The sequence below is a fragment of the Callorhinchus milii genome, unplaced genomic scaffold, assembly GCF_018977255.1.
Source record: "Callorhinchus milii isolate IMCB2004 unplaced genomic scaffold, IMCB_Cmil_1.0 Scaffold4, whole genome shotgun sequence".
Lineage (NCBI taxonomy): Eukaryota > Metazoa > Chordata > Chondrichthyes > Chimaeriformes > Callorhinchidae > Callorhinchus > Callorhinchus milii.
Window position 1 is genome coordinate 78,717,914 of NW_024704745.1, and position 23,845 is coordinate 78,741,758.

Genomic DNA, 23,845 nt, shown 5'->3' on the forward strand with positions numbered 1-23,845 from the left:
ACAGGATGAGATGAGAGAATAATATGTTAAGGTTAATGGAAGGAAAATTGTGCGTCATCAATTCTTTTGCCATACACTGGATTTATATCATTTTATCTCTCAATTCTACGGAGAAGAAAAGACTCCACATCATGGCTTCTTTTGAAACTGGGGACGGAGGGAAGGGTTTCAGAAAAGAAAGGAAATGCAGTCAAACCTAGACAAGCAACCACCTCTATTCAGCAACCATCCCTTGTTAACAACCACCCTGAAATAGCTGGATCACACACCAATGAACCCTTACTCAGAGACCACCCTAATACAAAGACCACTTTGGCCCAGCCCCAAATTTGACAGCATTTGGAAAGGGTAATACAGTCAGAGTTCAATAATAATAACAACGATACTTGCATTTGATATAGTGCCTCATCATGTCTTCAAGATGTTTCTACTTATTGCTCGGTAAACAGAGGCGTGTGGAGTAAGGAAATCTGCCTAAGGTTTTGCCCTCCCCGGGAATCGAACCCAGGTCCTCTCACTTGTGAGGTGAGTGCTCTAACCATTGAGCTACAGGACTCCACAATGGAAAAGATGGATAAGTATTGGAAAGATTTAGTTTATCTTCGGGGATCAGCCAGCATTTACGTGCAACATCTGCCAGGAAACTTGAGTGGACTGCGGAGGGTTTATCTTTTCTGGAACATATTACCTTTTCTTGTTCCGTGCTTTATGTTCTAAAAGGCTGATTAGTAAGGAAAGAAAACCACAAGTACTAAATAGAAGTCTGGATCTTATATTACGCTGAATTAGCTGGCAAGTCAAGGAATGCAAGCAGGATCTTCTTGGAACTGAACTGGCTCCAGGATAACACGTTTTGGCAATGGAATGCCGGAATCGAGCCAACCCTCTGTGCCGGTCTCTAGTCTAGTTCCTGAGCCAGGTGGGTCCGCAGTATTCCTGGGCACTCACTTCTGATGACAGCACAGCCAGGCTGGCCCATCGGCAGGACCTGGAAGGGCAGACTAGTCACTGGGGGCAGGGAGTCCTCTCTCTCAGCTTCTGTTAACCCTGCAAACCAAAGCCGTAACGAGTAGGGCGATCCTAGCTGGACAAGCAGTGGGAAAGCTTGCCAGACAGTGCTATCAATGGAAATCTCAGATTGGTTTGGATACTTTTAAGCATGGTGATGGATTACCTCGTGTGTCAGCTACTCGGCTGACCCTCAAACAGCCCCCCAGCACTGCCCTGGAGCCTCAGTCTAAATGGTGATTTTTTTCCTGCCAAATGCCCCATCTTTTTCTCCTCCCTACAAATACACAGTCACTGCATTTCGCAGTAAAATATTGTGAAGTGCTTTTAGATGTCTCAACCACATGATGAGGCGCTATATCAAATGCAAAGATTATTATTTTATTATTAGCTTCTCAAATGGCCCCAGATTCAGTTGACAGCTGAAGGAGTCGTTCAAAACATTCTTTGAATCACACTGCGTTGACATTACAGCAAAGGGTTTACTGCAGCACTAACCACTCACAAAATAAAAACGTTTACCGCGCTTTTACAAAGCTCCCTTAGCAGTTCGTTACTGAATGTGAATTGCTGAAAGTAGAATTATTATGCGAGGCCTTAAATTTTTGTTTCCCTATAATATGCCGCACAAATTTACTGATTGAAAAATAAACGCTGTCTAGTGTTTTCTTGGGCCTTATGTACTATTTACCGGCAATGCAGTGGTTCAAACTGCTGAATTGAAGAAAGCTATTAAACCGTGAAATGAAGCTGGGCTCAAAACTAATTAGGTTGGCTTGAAGGTTCCTCGGTTGGTAGCTCCTGGCAGAAGTCGGGAGCAGCAGGCGTTAGCGCTGGAATGGTTTGCAGGGTGTTAATACACTATATTAAGACCCAGGTTTGAACAAGAGCTAATTTTAGTTCCGGCAAGTGAGTTTACAGGAATAACTGCCGATGAGCCAAGGGCAACTGGCTCTCAGCCCATTCTCATTCAGAGTCCTGGAAAGGATTTATTTTCTAGTCCTTCATCGTGCTTCCCCCCCCCCCACCACCGCAAAAAAGCATGCCATTCATACTGCTTATTTTATAGCTAAGAAATAGTAACATTTTTGCATCGAAAAAGATCCATAAAGATTATTACCGGAAAGGTATTGCATGATATTTATGAGCACAAATGCCTTAAAGCATTGGAATATTTGTGAAGCGAAGGTGGAATTTGCCATTTAAGTTCCAAGTACAGTGTAAAACAAAGTTAAACACTGTCCTGTGTAACTGTACAACCAACACATAAGATTACAGTCTCTCAGGAACACTGAGATGGTGGCGATCTCAAAATAGGTTTTCAAATTTAGCTTATGTTGGGGGAAAACGGTGACATCATGCATGTTTTTGGGTGAACAAATGTTTGAGATTGGCTCAGGTCCTTAATTCACCCAATTCTAAACACTCGTATACATTTGCCAGAAAAACAGACCTTTCACCATTCCACACGTACAAATTTCACGATGTGTCACTGAGTAAAGTACAGGCTAAGTGTTTACCTACCAAAGGAGGCAGAAAGAGATGGCTTACCTTGTAGGGTCTACATTCTTAACATCCTACAAATCACTGGGAGGCTGTGATCCCAGTGGCCACATTTGGCTGAGAAAGATATTGTGATATCCTGTGTCAAAGCGTTGGGGACATTACCCCATTTGCCCTATATCAAGCTCAGCCCCCAAGACATGTGATACCTTGTTTTCATGAACAACAACCTGCATTTATATAACGCTCTTCATGCAGGATAGTCTTAAGAGTGCTGCAAAGTGGTGGGGTTGCATTCTGAGCAACGGAAAAACAGGAGGTGCCCAAGGTGAGGTCAAAGAGGTAGAATTTCATCCATAATCTCCAAAGAGAAAAGGAAAATATTGAGACTTTCCTTTCTCCATTTGCTCTTTGCAATATTATTGCTGCACAAACTTGTTAATTGCAACTGTTTTCTCTTTGGGTGTCCAATAGTGTAAGATAATAGCACAGCCAACGCAAAGCAAAAGTTCCTATCTGTAGATCAACAACATACCTCAAATCCAATCTCAGCCGAACACTCTCTACTGCACCACTGTGAATTGATTTCTCACAGTAGCTTCTTTAAACAGTACTTTCAAATAGACCTGTCTGTTCCCTCCGCTCAGCAGGTTCCCGCCTGCTCCGTGACCCCCGCCCGGCCCATCGGCGGTCGAGCTTTCAGCCACTCTATCCCCTCGCTTTGGAACTCCATCCCACAGCCATGCTCCCTCCTTAGCCTCCTTAAAGGTCTGTCTCAAGACCCTCCTGTTTGACTGCACCTTTCAGTCACCCTCCCTGCCCTCCACCCCTCCTGTTCCCAACCCCCTGCTCGGGTCCAAATCCCTCCCTGTCCAGCGCCTTGGGACTTCCTCCCGACATGAAAGGCACTATACAACTGTAATTTGTTGTTGTTAAGTGCAACTAGTCAGAAAGCCCAAACCCATTTCCAACCTACAGTTGTCGGGCACAGAATCCTTTTCTATTCATCTGGACTATGAGTTTGTACTAAGATTCAAGAGATAACGTGACTGACTAAGCTATTGAACCAGCTCAATTTCTGCATGCTGTTGCTCGTTTAGTTGGTAACATTTTTGGCTCAAAATGAAAATTCAGCAATACAGTAAGCTCTTGGTCCACAAAATAGTCACTACACCCTACAGAAAATCTGACCCGCTTCAAGATGTCCTCCTGACCTAAGAGGCGTTATATCAAACACAAGGATTATTATTTTTATTACTCTGTCGTACACCTTCAGCACACTCCACGTTTGAAATACTGTGAATCCATATTGCAATCGGTAGGTAGAATGCTGTCTGACTGCAGAAATATTCAAGATTCTGAAGGGCTATAATGGGGTAAATAGTAATTGATTCCCACTGCTTGGTGAGTCTTCAAGTGCTCCGAGTGAAAGGCGCTATATAAATGCAAGCTGTTGTTGCGGCGGCTGAATCACAACATCAACTCGCACTTATATAGCACCCCCCAAGCTGGGTAGAGTCTTAGAGCACTTAACAGTGGTGGAGTCTGACTCCGAGCCGGGGGGATGTGGCCATAAGAACAGGAAAGTTTTCAGGCGGGACTTGAAAGAGGGGAGAGAGGGGGCAAGGCGGAGGGATTGGGGGAGAGTGTTCCAGAGTTTTGGGGTGTTGTGGCTGAAAGCACGACCTCCGATAGTGGGACGGAGGGTGCAAGGGATGAGCAGGAGTCGGTGCCAGTTGAGCGGAGGTGCCGGGTGGTGGATTGGAGAATGAGGAGGTCCGAGAGGGAGGGAGGTGCCAGAGAGTGAAGGGATTTGAACACAAGAGTGAGGATCTTGACGTCGATCCGATCGGTGATGGGGAGCCAGTGGAGCCTGGGCCGGAACTGATGAGATGTGGGTACCGAGATTGGTTCAGGTCAGTATACAGCCAGCAGAATTTTGAATGAGTTGATCTTGTGAATGGTGGAGCTGGGGGGGGGGGGGGAGACTGGTGAGAAGTGCGTTGGGAGTAATCCAAGCGGGAGGTGACAAAACACATGCTCGAGGGTTTCGGCTGCATTTGGGGTAAGGTACGGTCACAAATGGGCAATGTGTCGGAGCTGGAAGAAAGTGGTCCTGGTCAAGGACTGGATGTGGGGGAGGAAGGACAGTTGGGGGTCGAACCGGATGCCTAGGTTGCGTACTGGTTCGGTGAGTCTGAGGGAGAGCCTAGTGAGGTTGAGGAGTCCAGATCCACAGGAGTGAAGACATTGACGGGAGTCAAGGAATATGGCTTCCGTCTTGTCCATATTCAGCTGCAGGAAGTTTACACTCATCCAGGCGTTGATGACTGCCAGACAAGCTGATAGAACATCAGTAGACGTGGAGTTGTTACTGGAGTAGGCAAAGTAGATTTGTGTGTCATCCACATACATGTGGAAGTTTACCCCGTGTCTGTGGATGACATTGCCCAGAGGGAGCATATAGATAAGGAAAAGAAGAGGGCCAAGGATGGAGCCCTGGGGTATCCCACAGGTGACCGGGTGGGGGTGGGAGGAGAAACCATTTGCTGAGATGAAATGGAGGTGGTTGGTTAAGCAGGACTCGAACCATGCAAGTGCTGTCCCACTAAGTTAGATGAGAGAGGAGAGATGATGGAAGAGGATGGCGTGATTGACTGCGTTGAACGTAGCAGAGATCAAGGAGGACGAGGAGGCAGAGGGAGCCCTGGTCACAGAGAGAGAGAATGTCACTTGTTACTTTGGCAAGCGCTGTCTCTGTGCTGTGGGCAGGGTGAAAACCAGACTGCAGGGACTCGAGGAGGGAGTGGAGGGAGAGGTAAGACCGAAGTTGACCTGCAACAATGAGAAGGCACAAATTTAAGATAATCATAAAATGAACTAAAAAGGGAAAGAAAATAGAGCTTGGAGTGTGGCATTCTCTGTGACATACTGCTGAAAGATATGGGGTATGGCGAAAGAGGGGGGCATTGAAATGAAAACTCTGTCTGATAAACTTGTGGAAAAGACTTGATGGGCTGATTGGCATCCTCCTGTTCCTATTTTTCTATGTAAACAATGTTGAAGATGGGTATAGAGTATTTAAAAAAAAGAATTAAATAGATGCCTGTAAAGAATATTTAAGATGATATGGAGAGAGGAGAGTGAGGTTACATGAAAAAAACACCAGTGTAGACTTGATGGGCCAAATGGCCTGATGTTGGCCTGTGTTCTGTGCTATAACGTTCTATGATGTGATGCAATCATCTGAATTTTGTCAGGATTAAAAATCAGTAGTGCGTAAAAATTAGGTTCTGCAACAACAACGAGCCTTTGAACACCAAACCGATAAGAGTCATGAGTATTAGTCAACAGATCACTATTTCTTTCCAGCAACACAATTCATTCAATTAAATAGGAGTGAAAAATTAAGGTCAAATCTAAGAAAATTCGAAAGACCTAGCACTGAATTATAAACTACAGCTCCATATTCTCTCACGCATTTTCAAATCCCTTTCAAGCTCTCGCACCCACCCTCCCTATCCGGTTTGCATCTCCCCCCCCCACTCGTCCACCCACTGCCTCAGCTCGGCTGGCTCCGGCCTCCTGTTTGTCCATTCCACCATTGGTGGCCACGTCTTCAGCCACTACGCCCCAAAACTCTGGAACTCTCCCTCAGTCACTCCCCACTTTCAAATCATGCCTAAAGACCTTCCTTTTTGATAGTGCTTACGGTCACCTCCCCCTCCCTCCCGCTCGGGTCAGACTCCTCCATTGTCAAGTGCTCGGGTCACTACCCGGCGTGAAGCCCACTATATAAGTGCAAGTTATTGTTGATGTTATAAGATGGGAAAACAATTAGATGGGAAGACGCTATCTTAAAAAAAAATCATTCGCAGAAAGACAACACCAGCAATGTATTTCGTGAAGATGGGTTTGTGGCTATTGTGGTACTGCATCATCAGCGAGAATATGTAGGGTTCAAGGCCCATAACTTCTATATGATTGCACGCCAGACGTCCGCCTACCTGCAGATGACCACAAGTATCCAACCCACAAAACCCATCCTTGTGCTAAACATTTCAAAACCATTGAGAGACAACTCAAACATTTCCTCTCTCAAAAACATTAAAAGTGGGAGAAATGCAGTTCAGCCCATTCAGCTCATCCCGTTGTTTATATCCAGAAACAACATCTGCTTTTTCCTTTAATAAAAATAATCATAAATTGTTCACTCAACCCACGACTGTTTGTGGGACACTGCTGCGCGCAACTGGTTGCCGCGTTTTGCCGACAAAATATACAGTCAATTCTCTTCAAAGCGCTTCACAGCATATCCTGTGAAGCGCTTTGAGAAGTCTTGAAAACGAGATAAGACTCGACCTCAAATGCAATGATTATTATTATTAATAAAACTATTTACATTTTTAAATTAAAAATGTCCTGGGTTTGGTCAGGACGTGGGTGATGAGGCATACAAAGAAGCAGAAATAGACTAAAAAATGTGACCCAGCTTCAGTTAGCAGAACTAACTGAGTCTGAGTCAATTGGTTGTGGGTTCAAGCCCTACATCAGGATGTTGAACTCATATGGTCTAGGCTGACATGCCACTGCCGTGTTGAGGGTGTGCTGCATTGTTTGAGGTGCCGTCCTTTGGATGACACTGTAAACCAAGGTCCTTGCTGTCTGGCATTTCTCTTGGTATCCTGACCAACAATACCCACAGATAAAATTGATCGTTCACTTCAATGGGTGTTTGTGGGACATCACTGTGCACACATTGGCTGCCACATTTGCCTACAAAATACAGTTGCTTCAGTTTACAGTAAATCCTGTAAGGCACTTTGAGACATCCTCTCTCACTTTGCGATTTTCATTCCAGCACTGCATGCCTATCCCTTCCTTTCTAATATCCTTCCTGCTTAAGGGCATTTATTGAGGTTGGAAGTGGGAGTTGGCAGCAGAAATAAGTAAAAAGTGCCTGGATTGACTGGACTATTATAAGCTACACAACTACCAGTTCTTCAGACTTCTTGCAAGATTTGTGTTAAAAAAAATCAAAACAAATCTTTATGGACATTTTGAACTTTAGAGCAAAAATTACAGAATATTCTCAGACATTGATGAAACAGCAAAAACTGTAATTTAGGCAGAAGATAATCAATGACAATCATTTATAAATTTTATTTCTGGTCAATCATTTTCATTTGCAAGATTAAAACCTAAGACAAATAACCTTTCTTATGCAATTCACTTATATTAAAAGTCTGAATTCAACACGATTACCACTTACTGACCTGACCGGTTACTAATTACCGCTAAACAAATCAAGCCACTTACTCTGACCCTCGCCAAATTTCAGTTGATTAATCGCCGCGTTGCGAATCACTAGTGCACAGATTTACAAAGCTCACACTACTGCCTTTCCAGGCTTCAAAATAAACTGGTAGGAATACAGCACAACCTGCACTTGCTGAAAAGCTTTCAGCCTCTTCTTGAATCTTGATGGAAAAACAAGGTCACATCCCCGGGCCAGAAGAGCTAATTCTTTCCTGAGGTCTGGATCCTGACGCAGTGAAGTGTCCTTTATCATCATCGTCAAAGATAGAAACTGTGCACACACTCGGATCGAAGTGTTTTAACAAAACAAAATCCAGTTAGAAACAGGCCATGAGTTGTGGTTACGGAAAGCAGCTCCCTCGCTTGCAGTTTGAGCAAATCCACCCTTTAACTCGCCACTGCATCTGTGGATCTGTGCTGTGATATTCAGAGTAGGTTTAACATACTGTTCCATACATCACAAGGATCTTGGCTTATTCAACCACTGATCCTGGAAAGTCACTTTGGGGCCTGCCCTTTCTGCAGCCCACATTCCAAAGTCTTAATGGGTGGTTATGAAAAGAAACAAACCTGTTGTTTGGGACCGGGCCGAGCAAAGGCACAAGCGACAATCAATCCAGCCAGAAACTACAGGGATGTAAGAGAATGTTCAGAAGCTCAGCTTTCATAGCCGCTTCATTCACTCTTTCCTTCAGCCAGACTAAAGAGAGGAAAAGCTTGCTTGACTGAAATATCCAGCTGTGGGCCAATGGTTCGGCGAGGTCAATCAAATCAGCTTCACTCAGCGTATTTATTCACCCCTAAAACTGGCCCCTCGCACATTAGCAAAGAGTTCCAACTGCGTCATTCATTCGATCAATAGATCACCTGTTAATTACAGCCGTAGCAGCCCTTAGACGGCAGTTTTCTTTACTCACAATGCACACGGCACTACAACTTATAATAATAATAATCCTTGCCTTTGATATAGAGCCTTATCACGTCTTGGAGACGTCCCAAAGCGCTTCCCAGAACATACTGTAAAGTAAATTGACTGCATATTTTGTGCAAAAGACTGTAGCCAATTGCACACAGCAGCGTCCCCACAAACAGTTGTGATTGAGTGACAATTTTTTCTCAATTTTTGGAAGAGATTATTACCCTGGAAAAGCGATCTGCCGATTGACTAATAACCGGGTTCCTACTTCCTACTAAGTAAACAGAAGCGTGTGGAGTAAGGAAACTTGCCTAACGTTTCGCCCCCTGCCCGGGAATCAAACCCAGGTCCTGTTGCTTGCGAGGCGACAGCTCTAACCAATACACTACAGGACTCCACAACAAGACGCAGAATCAGATCCTGATATTCATTCTCTTTTTTTTGATTCTGTGCCTGGTTAGGCTGGCTTGGAGCTTTACGGTACTGTCCACAGTATTATGTATAAGTTCAATGTCAGGAGCATTTTTAAAAAATACAGCATGAAGGACTGCTGTCCCTTAAAGCAGCGAAAAAACACGAGAAGAAGATAAAAATAGACTGGAATAAATAGGACTGGACTGTGTGGGTGGGGTATTACTGCCTTTGTTAAATTTATACATATAAAATTCCTCCACGTTCAATTAAGCTAGCATATAGGTGTGTTCGAAACTATCCAGTGGGCCAACAGAAATGTAGTGCAGTCACATAGAACAGATGAATGCAGTTGCAATAAGTCTTGTGAAGAGGGTGCAACTGTCCTAAACAGTCATGTACTTTGAGAAGTATTGACGTACAGGGTGCTATAAAAATGCAAGTTCATTCTATCTATAGTATTTCCATTTGCGTCTCCAACACATGCTAACCATCCAGTTACTAGCGCATTCTGCAGGGTGATGAGTACTCATCGTGCAGCTTTTTGGCTGTGCTGCACTATCAAGGGGTAATGGGAAATGAGACCTGGCAAAAGTACAACAACAACTTGCACTTATATAGTGTCTCAGAGCGCTCAACAATGGCGGAGGCTGACTCTGAGCCGGGTAGGGAGGTGACCGTAAGCACGGTCAAAAAGGTCTTCAGGTGGGACTTGAAAGAGGGGGGAGAGGGGGCAAGGCGGAGGGATTGAGGGAGAGTGTTCCAGAGTTTCGGGGCGTAGTAGTTGAAAGCACGACCTCCAATGGTGGAGCGGAGGGTCCGAGGGACAAGGAGGAGGCCGCTACCAGTCAAGCTGAGGGGCAGGGTGGTGGATTAGGGAGCGAGGTGGTTGGGAGGTGCCAGGGAGTGAAGGGATTTGAACACGAGTGTGAGGATCTTGAAGTCGATCCATTGCAGTACAGATTGGAAACCCAAACTAAATTAACCAGAACATATTACGTCGTCGTCAATCACAAATTAAAATACGAGGAACAACGAGTGAGCAAAAAAAAAATGCGTACTTTTAAACTTTTAAGGAAAATGGGGGAGTAGACGGTCCTGGTGGCGGCCAAAAGCATAATCAACGTGATGTGTTTAGACATGTTTTCGAAGTAGAGGGGCAAATGTTGAAGCAAAGAGCTTTAGAAGAATGTTCAGGTGGGTGAGGATAGTAGGAGTCAGAGTTATTAAGTAGCTTCATATATACATTTGAGGAGCCAGAGGGGGAGATATTTGAAGAATTCGAGAATGTTTATAAAACCTTATATAGCTTTGATAGAGACAAGTGTAGTGAGTTTTTTTTTGTAAATAAATCTTTGCACACAGCAAAGTCCCACATAAAGCTATGAAATGCCCAACTTATCAGGCGGATTGTTCACTAGAACACCAAAATCTCCCTTTGTGAACGTCACGAGCATTAGCCTGAAGACCATGTAGATAACACTTTAGTTAACATTTCATCCTCTGTCAATGGATAACACTTAAGTTAACATTTCATCCAAAGGTCGGCACCTCTGACAATGTTCCTGTAAGTGCTTCCCAGGACTGAAGTGGAGTCAGTCCATGATATGAGCTCAGGTCTTAGCGTGGGATCCCACAAACCTCTGAACTAGTAGTTAGAATGCTTCCAACTAAATACTATTAATATTACTGTGTATGAATATCTTCACAGATAGGCTAATATTGCAGGTACACAACTTGCAATGCTTTACTGCTTAACATCTGTTTGGGGCAAGCTATTAGAATCTATAATAAAGGATGAAGTAACCAGTCATCTGAAGAAGCAGTATTAAGAGCAGCCAGCAGATGCTTTAAAAGCAGCAAATGCAGGTAACAACAATAACTTGCATTTATATAGCCTTGAAGTGCTTCGTATTGTGGAAAGAGGAGATCAAGTAGCCAAAGGACTTGTTTCAACCAAACCTCTCAGGCCACAGCTATACCCCATTGCCTTTTCCTTCAATGGATGCACTTTCCTTCATACCTCACATCCGTGCCATGATCCGCTCTGCCTTTCCCCACCTCCGCAACATCTCTCAGCTCCGCCACTGTCTCACATTGCAGGCCGCCGAGATCCTCATACACGCATTCATAACATACAGGCTCGATTACGCAAACTCCCTGCTTGTCGGCCTCCCCAACTTCTCCTCCACAGGCTGCAGAACATCCAAAACTCTGCAGCCCGTGTCCTCTGCCACACCAGGCTCTGCGACCCTATCACCCCCACCCTGGGCCGATTCCACTGGTTTCCCATTGCACAGAGGATATGGTTCTGGAGAAGATCCTGGTCCTCACTTTCAAAGCCTTCCATGGCCTTGCTCCCCCCTACCTCTGCGACCTCCTAAACCCTACCAACCTGCCCGCTTCCTCCACTCAGTGCTTCACATCCCCTGCCTCACCAGCCCCACCATTAACAGGTGGACGTTCAGCCACTCTGACCCCACCCTTTGGAACTCCATCCCACAGTCCCTCCACCTTGCCCCCTCCATTGCCTCCTTCAGGACCCGTCTTAAGACCCTCCTCTTTGACTGTACCTTCGGTCACCCTCCTTTCCCCCCACCCTCTAGGATCCTGACCGCCAGCTTGGGTCCGAAACACTGATTGTCCAGCACCTTGGGATCTCCCCCCAACATGAAAAGCGATATACAAATATAACTGTGTTGTTGTTGACCAATACAACTTCCCAGTCCTTGCATTTTTCAGGTCAGGAACAACAACAACTTGCACTTATATAACGCCCTCCACGCAGGGTAGTGTCTCAGAGCGCTTAACAGTGGCGGAGCAGGGTCGAAGAGGAAGATTTTCAGAAGGGCCTTGAAAAAGGGGAGAGAGAGGTGCAAGGCGGAGGGATTGAGGGAGAGTGTTCCAGAGTTTTGGGGCATAGGGTGCGAGGGACGAGCAGGAGGCTGGTGCCAGTTGAGCGGAGGCACCGGGCTGGTGGATTGGGTGCTAGAGAGTGAAGGGATTTGAACACAAGCGTGAGGACCTTGAAGTCGTTTCGTTCGGTGATGGGGAGCCAGAGGAGGCCGACCAGGACTGGTGAGATGACCAGAACTCATTTACCAATGGGCCTGTCTTGTGGTCCCATACAGATGGAAATTATTGCAGTGAATTGATGAGAATGACCTTAAAATTTTAATTACATTTTGGCAAATGAGTCTCAGTCTAAAATTGAAATAGGGGAATGAGAGAGATAAAAACAATTAGAGGGGGAAAAAAGAGCAGGAATCTAGATAATAATAGGAAAAAATGTAATTAAGAACCCGTAGCAATAAAGCTAGGGATTTTGAATACGAGATCAGTTGACAATCACAAAGATCTCAAACCGGTAAGCCAAAAACATAATTTGACCTGTGCTCAAGTTGTCAAATAGCTTATCCAGGACAAGATTTTGAAATTGAATAGTCCTCGAGATTTGAAACTGGAGTAAGCGTAAAATCAGATTTAACCATGGATCTATAAGAGTTCTCCTGAAAAGAATGATTTATATGGAATTTGCACTCTCCCATAATTTGGAATAGGTTTTTAATATCCATAAGAGGTTTTAAACCAAAAAACAGCAATTCTCAAAATTCCTGGAACAGTAATTGGAAGACAATCTACCATGCAATAAATTGAAATAGAGTATCATCTGCACTACAAAATTGAGTGGTACAGTACCTAAAATGTCAAGCTGGTCTCTCTAGCAATATTACAGTGCTTTGCAGCAATGAACATAAATATTTATTCCTGCCTGAATCTAATTTTCTGTTAGGTTTTGTTTTATTAAAATACATAGGAAGCATTTCACAATGCGATAAAATTGCTGAGCAGATATCATTTTCTAAAATGAAATGGTATTCTGTAAAGTATTGTACTGCACATGAACTGCTTACAATCTCTAGTTGCCATACTCAAAGGAGCTCAATTTGATATTTAGCAGGCGTTGAACTCCAGAGTAGTTTAACAGCATCAGGTTATCGCCCACAATTGATGGTATAATAAAAAAAATTAACAAAAAAGTCCCTTACAAAATTAAGATCTACTTCAAATTAACAAGTTTCAGCATTTGTACACAACAATCACAATGGATCCTGTAGCGTATTGGTTAAGCACTGGCATCGCAAGCGAGAGGACCCAGGCTTGATTGCCGGCCAGAACGAAATCTTAGGCAAGTTACTCCTTACTCCACACGTAATAATAATCTGTCAAAAAAATTTAAAAAATTGGTCGCTCAATCCACGACTGTTTGTGGGACACTGCTGTGCTCAATTGGCTACCGTGTTTAGTCCACAACTTAACAATAAATAAAAATACTTGCATTCGATATAGTGCCTTATCACGTCGTTGAGACTTCTCAAAGCTCTATAACTTATACAGTTAAATCATTTTACAAAATATTGAGATGTTTCAACGATGTAATAAGGTGCTATATCAAATGCAAGGATTATTATTAACAATCATTCATTGTCAATTTTACATTCAGTTTGAAAGACTGGTAATCCAGGACACCATTCTGTCCGATTACAAAAGCAAAGATGACCACCAGCACAATCATATCCACAGCTAGTGACTCGGCTGGATCTGGACTCAAGTGTCAAGGGAAACATCTTCTCAACTGCTAACCAGCCATATCAGTCTGGAATAGGAATATGGATCATAAGAACATATGAACATAAAAATTAGGAGCAGGAGTAGGCCATTCGGCCCTTGAGGCTGTGACCCGCCATTCGATAAGATCATGGCTGATCTTCAGACCTAACTCTGATTACCTGCCCTCTCCCCATATCCCCTAATCCCTCTGTTTTTTAAAAATCTACCAGTCTCAGCCTTGAAGATGTTCAAGGACTGACATCTACAGCCTTCTGGGGGAGTGAATTCCATAAATTCACTGCCCTCTGAGTGAAGAAATGTTTCCTCAACTCTGTTCTAAAAGGCTGACCATTAACTTTAAGACTGTGACCTCTGGTTATAGATTCTCCCACCGGGGAAACAGACCCTCTGTGTCTACTTTATCAGCCCTTTAAGAATCTTATATCTTAAGATCCCCCTAATCCTTATATACTCTGGAGAATACAGCCCCAGTTTATTCAGCCTATCCTCATAGGTCAGTCCCCTCATCCCAGGAACTAACCGAGTGAATCTACGCCGCACCCCCTCCAGGGCAAGTGTGTCCTTTTTTAAATAATGAGACCAAAACTGCACACAATACTCTCGGTGCGGTTTCACGAAGGCCCTATATAGTTGCAGCAAGACTTCCCTACTCTTGTACTCTAAACCTTTTGCAATGAACGCTAACATGCCGTTCGCCTTCTCAGTTGCTGCTGCACCTGCAAACTAACTTTTTGAGACTGGTGTACAAGGACACCCAAATCCCTCTGAACACTAACACTATCTAATCTCTCCCTCTCTAGAAAATAATCTGTTTTTCTATTTTTGCTACTTAGGTGAATAACTTCACACTTCCCCACATTAAATTCCATCTGCCACCTACTCGCCCACTCCTCTCGCCTATCTATATCCCATTGCAATCTTTTTGCATCATCCTCAGAGCTCACTCTCCCACCGAGTTTAGTGTCATTGCGAATTTAGATACGTTACATTCAATGTCCTCGTCCAGATCATTGATGTAAATTGTAAATAGCTGAGGCCCAGCACTGATCCTTGTGGCACTCACTAGTCACATCCTGCCAATTCGAGAATGACCCGTTTATCCCTACTCTCTGTTTTCTACCCGTTACCCACTCTTCAATCCATGCTAATATGTTCCCATTAATCCCGTGGGCCTTAACCTTGTGCAATAGCCTTTTGTGTGGCACTTTGTCAAATGCCTTCCTAAAATCTAAATATACTACATCTACTGGTTCCCCCCTATCTAACCTGCAGATACATCTTCAAAAAGCTCTAAAAGATTAGGAGCTCAAGTTCTACAACAAAAAAAAGTCACTTAATTTAATACAATCCAATTTACAAAGTGCTTTTCATGTTGGGAGGACATCCCAAAGTGCCCTTGATGCTCTTGATTTCCATGAATAGATAATCAAAATGGTATAACCTCATTGCTTACAAACACGAGCATGTTAGAATAATCATTGCATTTGATACACAGCCTTATCAAATGTTGGGACACTGGGAGAAACTCTCTTCCCTTTTCAAATAGAGGGATCTTCAACCTTGACAACTTCTGGCATTTCTGATAACACAGTACTGGACTGTGACTTCAACGTCTTGACATGGGGCATGAATTCTCACCCATTTGACTCTGAGGCAAGAGTTCAACCAACTGAACCAGGCTGACGTTAAATTTAAAACAAGCAATGTCGTAATATTGTAAGTATAATATTGTAAGTGTTCTTGATTGTACAATACAAATTTGATATGGTGATGGGAGATGGAGGTGGGGGAGGGAGAAGCACGGAGATTAAAGAGGTAGATTTACATTTACTGAAGTAGAAAGTAACCTCTTAAACTTTTTTATTAAGCTTGATATGATCACACAGTTGTTTTAATATCATAAAGGGTTGAATAAATAGCCAATTTATCTGGATGACTATTGGCCAGGGCACTGGGGGATTCTCTCTTTTTCAATTTCAATAGGGAGAGAGTTTATCCTAGTGTCCTGGCCATCAAACCACTAAATAAAACTGGTCAATTGTTTCATGACTGATTGTGGGATGCTGCTGTGGGTAAGTTATCTGCTGCTTTCACCTACAACAATAAACCTTGCATTTGATATAGCACTTTATAGTCTTCTAGTGTTAGCCAGAATTGTTAGATCAAATCTCTCGAAGCTGGCTTTGATACTATAACCTTGTCTCCCCCCCGAGAGGTAAGCAGACATGAGCTAAAATTAAAAACATTTCCACCTTAAGCCTCCAATTTTACAATGGATTGCCATTTATCCAAGTGGTTTGGGAAAACCTGTTTATCTAAGTGAATCATTTGAACAATCGATGACTTAATTTGAATGACTTCACTGTATTAAAAATGTTAATTCAGTCAGGAAACTGATGTACAGTATATTGAAATAATTACACGCAGACGTATTGAGATGTCTGGATGATTCAGATAACCTGTCTGTTCAGTTAAATGGGATTTAGATTAACAACTCTGCTTTGACTATTACAGTGAACGGCTTTAGTAAATGGTATTGGTTTCACACAAGCTTTATACTGAAGCTTTATACTTTATACTGAAGACTGATGAAATTCACATCTGGTACTATCATTATCGAAACCACAATCAACCAATGCTTTACGGGATGTAATTCTGTGTTCTACACAGGGAATAATTCATAACCAAACCATTCTTCTGAAATGTAGAAAACAGCTGAATCGTTCATTCTTTAACAAAAAGGAGCATTTAACACAATAAGTGAAAGCACATCTGTAGGGAATGAGAATTTGTCTCCAACTCAGATCTCGAAAACTAGGAAACGATGAAAGTCCAGCATAAGAGTGCGTCTTTGCAATCCTTACATACGTGTTTTTAGCAAATTAATTGATTGCTTTGATACATTATAGTTAATTCAATGAAAGAGCAGGGACGAGATTCACTGGCTATCTTCGTCAATGTCTCATGCATCTGTTACGCACATATACACACCAGCTGTTGTGAACTACATCAGTTGTGATGCAGTTTGTATTTTTAACTAATCCCTTCCAGAATGCACTAGTATTCTGGTATTTTACTGTTTCCTAAATTAGACCATTACTGTATGCAAGATCAGCACAGTATTAGGGTAAGCAACTGGATAGGCTGACCAGCAAGTGTTGTTGGAATGTGCAATAGCATGCCTTTTATTACAGCCTTTCAACCCACCAATGAATTTATAGTGTGAAATCGTATTCTTAATATCATTCAATTTTGTACAACTCACCGAGATCAATAAGGTATGTACTTATACCAACCAATAAGGTACATGTGACCAGATAACAATGCCCAGGCCTAAAACAGAGGCTGTGGAAAGAAATCCAGTTAACAAAGGAAAGAGTTTTTACCCTTTTTTATTCACACCATCCAACTGCAGACAATTGTTCTGAACCATGACCTCCGTGAAAGAAAAACTACATTGCAAAATCGATCCAGATGTTTAATGCCCAGCAAATACTTTTGTGGTACTTATTGATCTGTCGGGAAACTTGCGAAAGCTATTGTTTCACCAAGCCCGTACGCGCACGAAATGGCCGCGTCAATGGCAATGCTCTAATTCTCTTTAAAGTATGTGTATCAAAGAAAAATAGCCCAAATGTATTCCCATTCTATCATCAGCTCAGAGACGTGCAAACTTTGAATACAAATGTTTGCACTCATACACCCTTTACAAATACTCTAGGTGTGGTCTCACGAAAAATTGTATAGAATTCGTAAAAAAGGAGCAATGGGAACAAGATACAAGGTGCAATAATGCCTTTGAAACTATGATAGATAGATATCTAAAAAGGAATAATTATCTACATTTACCCACATAAGTGGATGCCAGGGAACCGAATCATTTGGTGATGGAGATTCAAATAGAATATTTACTGCATTGAAGTGAAAACAATTTACATGTCCACTGCTTACACTTCAGTCGGTCAATTATAAGACATCAATTAGAATTAGAAGCAACAATTTAAAAAAAAATGTTTTTGGGGTCAGCCGTGTGTCTGACATTTGCAGAAAACCATCACCATGCTTAAGGGTATCCAACCCAAACTGAGCATTCCCTGAATCCCACCTTCACATGGAAATCCCAGAGATAGACTGTGGAATGGAATGCGCTCTCTCTCTCTCTCTCTCTCTCACTGGAGGGACACATCCTATTTACCTAATTCCAGAAAGTATTAGGCTCAGGTTGTACAAGAGCCAAGGCTGGGCGACCCCAGAGTGTGTGTGTCGAGGTAACTGCTGGAAGCTAACCAGTTAAAACCACACAGCTTGCCATCGATATCGCTGTCTGGTTATAAATTTAATGCATTCAGTATTTTCTCTAACTTGCTCCCTACTGTCATGGTGCAGTTCCGCGGGCGCTGGTTGCCCTCTGGAAACCGCCTAAGTGACCACTGTTCATGTGTGATCCTTGGCAGTGAGTATTGGCAGCCAATAGACTGAGTGCATGACAGCTGAGCCAGGCTGCCATGCACATCTGTTACCAATGGAGGGGGCTGTCAACTTATGGCTCTTGACCCAAAATTGGGTCAAAGGGTCGCAAACAGATTTTTAAATTGTGCATTTTGCCTCTACAAGGCTCTGCGGGCAGTGATTTCTGACTCTCGACTCTCGACTGGTCATGGAGGCAATGTGGCAGCGACTCTGCTCCTTGGCCCGTCTGTCTCCCCCCCCACCCCAGTGGGATTTCAATCCACAAGCTTCTCACTTAGAGGCTACCACTGAGCCAAACTGATACTTCTCCCCAATCAACAAAAAAACGGGATGTGGCCAATGTTCCAGTGGCGGAACATGTTAAAGGGCCCCGGGGCAGGGAGGGGGCATCCCAATACCCAAGCGATGCTTTCCCTGGGACATTGCTGGGGTGGAGGAAAGCATGTGCGTGAGGGGAGGAAAGAGAGAACGAAAGAGAAAAGAGAGGGGAGAAAAGCATAGAGAGAGAATGTACTACATTTTAATATTTTCTGCATTTAGTACTTATTATGGAAATGTGTATCCAGTGAATTCATAAATGCTACAGCTCGGAAACAGTCCATTCGGCACATCCAGTCTGGCTGGGGTTTATACTCCACACAATTTTTTTAAAAACACACACAATTTAGCACACAATTCAAGTAGCTGGGTGCATCATATATGTAATGATCTAAAAAGAAAAAAAAACCCAGGAGTGGGCTATTTTAGCATGAGAGCTGGTCAATGGGTAGGAAGCAAGTGGTTCTGATCATGTAAACACACAGTTAATCCATCCACGGCTGTTTGTGGGACGCTGCTGTGCGCAATTGGCTGCCACGTTTCGCCCACAAAATATACAGTTATTCACTTTACAGTATATTCTGTGAAGCGCTTTGAGGTGTCTCAAAGAATAGAACAATTCAGTTTTCTATTTAAATAAATATATTCTACATTAAACTTTTCTCTAGTCACCCATTTTTTATTTCCACTTAAACCACTCTCAAGCTTAGTAATGCAAATCACTCAATTGATATATTATAACCTTTATAATACAGAACAAAATGATTATAAACAATCATTATAAACAAAATGATTGAGAAAGGATTAAGCACAATCTAACGAATGAAATTGCTGCAGCTTCAGCCTCATGATGTGACATCAGAACTTAAACTGGATTAGTCTTGGAATCCTTTCCCAGTGTTATCTACTTTACACAACAGTTCCATTAGAACAGCAAAACATTAACCTACTACATTCCTTCATCAAGGTTGAAACTGCATGAGAACAGAAGTGCAGAGGAATCATTCAAGGACAAATTCTAAATTGATTCTCCCTCTCCCAGCTCGCGCCCCATCCTGTTCACCCGAATTCTCATTTTAATTCCACATTCATAATAAAAATCCTTGCACTTGCTATCGCATCTTATCATGTCGTTGAGACTTCTCAAAGCGCTTCACAGAATATACTGTAAAGTCAAAAAATTGACTGTATATTTTATGGGCGAAATTCCAAATTCAACAGATTTCCTTTCGTTTTAATAATAATAATAATAATCCTTGCATTTGATATAGCGCTTTTCACGTCGGGAGGACGTCCCAAAGCGCTTCACAGAACACACTGTAAAGTGAATTGACTGTATATTTGTGGGCGAACGCGGCAGCCAATTGCGCACAGCAATGTCCCACAAACAGTCGTAGATTGAAAATGACCAATTTATTATTGGTTTTGGTTTTGGAGGGATTATTATTAGGCTCTGTGTGGAGTAAGGAAACTTGCCCAAGGTTTTGCCCTCTGCCTGGAATTGAACTCAGGTCTCTCACTTGCAAAGCGAGTGCTCTAACCACTGAGCTACAGGACTCCACTGTTGTGGAGTTCTGTGCAGTTCTGACCTAAGATGATTGCAACTGACAATACCAACCTTGAATTTAGAATTACTAAAGTTATTTTGAAAATGAGGTTAAAGTTTGGAATTATAAACCCAATAAAAAAAACTCCCCCCACCGCCCCCCCACCCCACCCCCGACCATGATCTTGAACTTCTACATTTGAAACAGACCCTGACTGCCATCACGGAGTCCAAAAGTAGCTGGGATCCAAATAACAGATGTAAATTAAAAGGAAAACTCCCATGGCAATTAAAAAGGCACATACTGACAATTTGATTATTGGCTATTCTGTGCATTGGAATCCTGATGAAAGGAAGTGGGTTGATTTTTAGGATGTGTTGGCATGGGTGAATAATTTCAAAACCTGCAAGAACAGTTTGATAGCACGCTGCTTTACACAATAAAATAAGAAGGCGATAAAATACTATAATAGCAAGATTCTAAAAAAAGATTGTATGTTGTTAATACGAGACAAATGGGATCCTTAGAGAAAAGAAACAGCCTCTATTATACATCTGCCTTGCCCCTCCCTCCCCATCATAAGATCCATCTATTCATCAGTGCTTTCAGACACCTTACCCTCCCCTCACCCCAACTCTCCCCCCACCCCCCACCCTTACAAACCCCAGGCAGTTACGTAAAGCACTTTAAGATTTCTTTCCAATTTGACAGCAAATTTTAATGTACTAAAACACTATAAATCGAATATTTTATACATTGCTAAGGGCCCAACTAAATTTTCAGACATATGCAGAAATGAGAAAGATTAAAATGTGCGGAATGGATTAATTGTTTCGCCCACAAAATATACAGTCAATTCACTTTACAGTATATTCTGTGAAGCACTTTGAGACATCTCAAATATGTGATAAGGCTCTATATCAAATGCAAGGACTTATTATTATCATCCTCTTGCCTTTGCTTATTTGATTGAAAAAAATGAGGGAACAGAAAAGTAAAAGAGTATTCCTTTACGTTCCTTAAACCTATCAGTACTTTTAAACGGCTGATGCCATCGATATCTAAACACTGATTGATGTTTCTTATACTGGTCTGGATAGCAATTCACACATCAAAAGGGATAATTCAAATCCAACTCCGATCAGCTGTTCCAACTTCTTTCTTCTTTATAGCAGTGCTTTTGCTCCAGCTCATCACAGTGCAAATATAGTTGAAATCTTGGATGCGTCTGCAGTTCAAATTCATAGAATCATAGAATTATACAGCACAGAAGGAGGCCATTCGGCCCATCGTGTCTGTGCCGACCTGGCACAGACACGGTAAACTCTCGGACTGTAACTTCCGAGTGAGCAGTTCAGGAGAGAGACTATAGATCAAATATAAAAAACAAATCTTACTTGATGAGGGTTACAGAGGTTAATTTTACAATCTTCTGTTCATTCCTCAGATTTAAATGATGGATTGGGGCTTCAATGCGACAGCAACAATTTACATTTTTACAGCGCCTTTCATGTAGATGGGGGGGGGGGAATAACGTCTCAAGGCACTGGACAGTCAGGGATTTAGATCGGAGCTGGGGGTTGGGATCAGGAGGGGTGGGTGGCGGGGAGGTTAGGGGTAGGAGGGTGACTGAAGGCCCGGTCGAATACCAGGGTCTTGAGATGGGCCTTGATGGGCAAAGGTACTGTGGGATGGAGTTCCAAAGGGTGGGGGCAGAGAGGTGGAAGGCCCGACCTCCTTACTGCAACAGAGTATTATGTACAAACTTCTCAGAAATGTTAAAATATAACTGTTTTGTGGTCACATTGATGCACAAGGTTATTATTTGATTAACCAGGTTAATAGAACTGCACAATTATATTGAACAAGTCAACTTTCCATTGGCAAACAATTGAGAGATGAAGAGAGAGGACACTAACAAAGCTGGCACAACAACCTCAATTTTCCACATGCAAGAGTATAAATTTCTCAAACCCATCAATTCTCTCCCTACGTGAGCAAACCTTTTGTGCTGCGACTTTACATGTGTGTTTACAATGATTTCTAAGCACTGTAAATCTCATAAGAACATAAGAATTAGGAGCAGGAGTAGGCCATTCGGCCCCTCTAACCTGCCCCGCCATTCAATAAGATCATGGCTGATCTATTCTAACTCCACCTACCTGCCTTATCCCCATATCCCTTAATCCCTTTATCCACATGAAACCTAACAGGTTCGATGTGTTCTGCAAACTTGATCCAGACTTCAAAGCCCTTAATGAGTGTTTTTTTTATTTGCCGTTTCCCTCCTTCCCCCATGCTTACTAATAATATAATAATCCCTCCAAAGATAATAATAATAGTTTGGTTACTCAATCCACGACTATCTTTGCGACACTGCTGTGCACAATTGGCTGCCGCGTTTCGCCCACAAAATATAGTCAATTATTATTATATACAATGGAGTGAGTGTGACTGCTTCCAGTATCTTAAATTACATCACACTTTACTTTGACTGAGGAAACGCAACTCCAAAAGGGATTCGAGTTGAAGTGATGTCCCACAGGTCAGCTTCAGAGATTTCTGGACTTCCTAATTGAGAAATATTTTTTAAAAATCGACTTCCTAAATGTACGGTGGGTCCACAAAGTCCTGTTACCTCCTGTTGCGAGACTATGGAGGAACTGAAACAGAGATCCATTTTGCCTCCTCACCCCATCATGTTACAGAAAGTATGGCACCGAACATGGTCGATCATTATCTGCCATGAAAATAAGATGGCACTCACACACACCGATCCTCTAGTGTCTAAGTACAGTTAAACACCTACACTGAATACAGTTAAGTCCTTCTAAATACATCATTCTTCCATTTTTCAGTTGTTGGTCAGTGCAGTAGAAAAAACACATGTGGGTTACAGAACTTTGTGGTCACCCTATACATATATATGTTGCTAAATGTTGGAACAAAATTTTTTTATATAGAAAAATTGAATTTCCAAGTAGGACTTACTGTTTTAGTGCCAGATGAGCGCCTTGTTGCTCGTGTATTTGATCCATTTCTGGGGCTTGAACATGTACCGGATGGAAGAGCTGAAGTAGGGTGAGAGGAAGGACTGGATGAGTGCTTTGAAGTCACTAAGGGGCATGTTGAGTGATCAAGAATATTCAGATTTGAATTGGAATGAAGGCTGTTTTTGCTTCCATTCAAAGGCTGGCTCCTTGCTGCATCTCCACTGCCAACTTCAATCCTCTCCCCGTTCTCAATTCGTTTCAAGTAATCTTTCAGCATCGACTGCGAGCTTGTCTCACTCAACCAGTATAGGAAGAGTTCGTCTACTTTCATTTTTAGAACAGGCTGTAGAACTGTTGCCACAGGCATTTTAAAAGTGTGAATAAAGAACCAAGATTGCAGTCAGACTTCACGTTTAGTTGATTATCTTCCAGATCCAAAATAGTCTTCAGTCTTTCTCAGTTTTACTGAAATTCCAATTCCTGAAAGGTATGAAAAATAATTATTAGCTTATAATTCTTGTATTTGATATAATAATAATCCTTGCATTTGATATAGCGCTTTTCACGTCGGGAGGACGTCCCAAAGCGCTTCACAGAACACACTGTAAAGTGAATTGACTGTATATTTGTGGGCGAATGCGGCAGCCAATTGTGCAAAGCTGTGTCCCACGAACAATTAGTTGTGGATTGAATGGCCAAATTTTTTTGAAAAGGATTGCCCCCGGAAA

At 42.5% G+C, this 23,845-nt stretch overlaps 1 protein-coding gene across 4 annotated transcripts in view; it reads right to left on the reverse strand.

Moving 5' to 3' along the window:
* ppp2r3b (protein phosphatase 2, regulatory subunit B'', beta) overlaps window positions 1–23,845 on the reverse strand; it is a 69,796-nt gene that overhangs the window by 39,791 nt on the left and 6,160 nt on the right. For 3 of the 4 annotated variants that reach the window (XM_042334285.1, XM_042334284.1, XM_042334283.1), the window contains exon 2: window positions 23,116–23,597. In XM_042334285.1, coding sequence (XP_042190219.1) covers window positions 23,116–23,484 — 369 coding nt within the window. In that variant the 5' untranslated portion in view covers window positions 23,485–23,597. Of the gene's footprint in view, window positions 1–7,954; window positions 8,611–23,115; window positions 23,598–23,845 lie in introns of those variants that run through there. The other variant, XM_007891083.2, reaches the window with a different exon arrangement.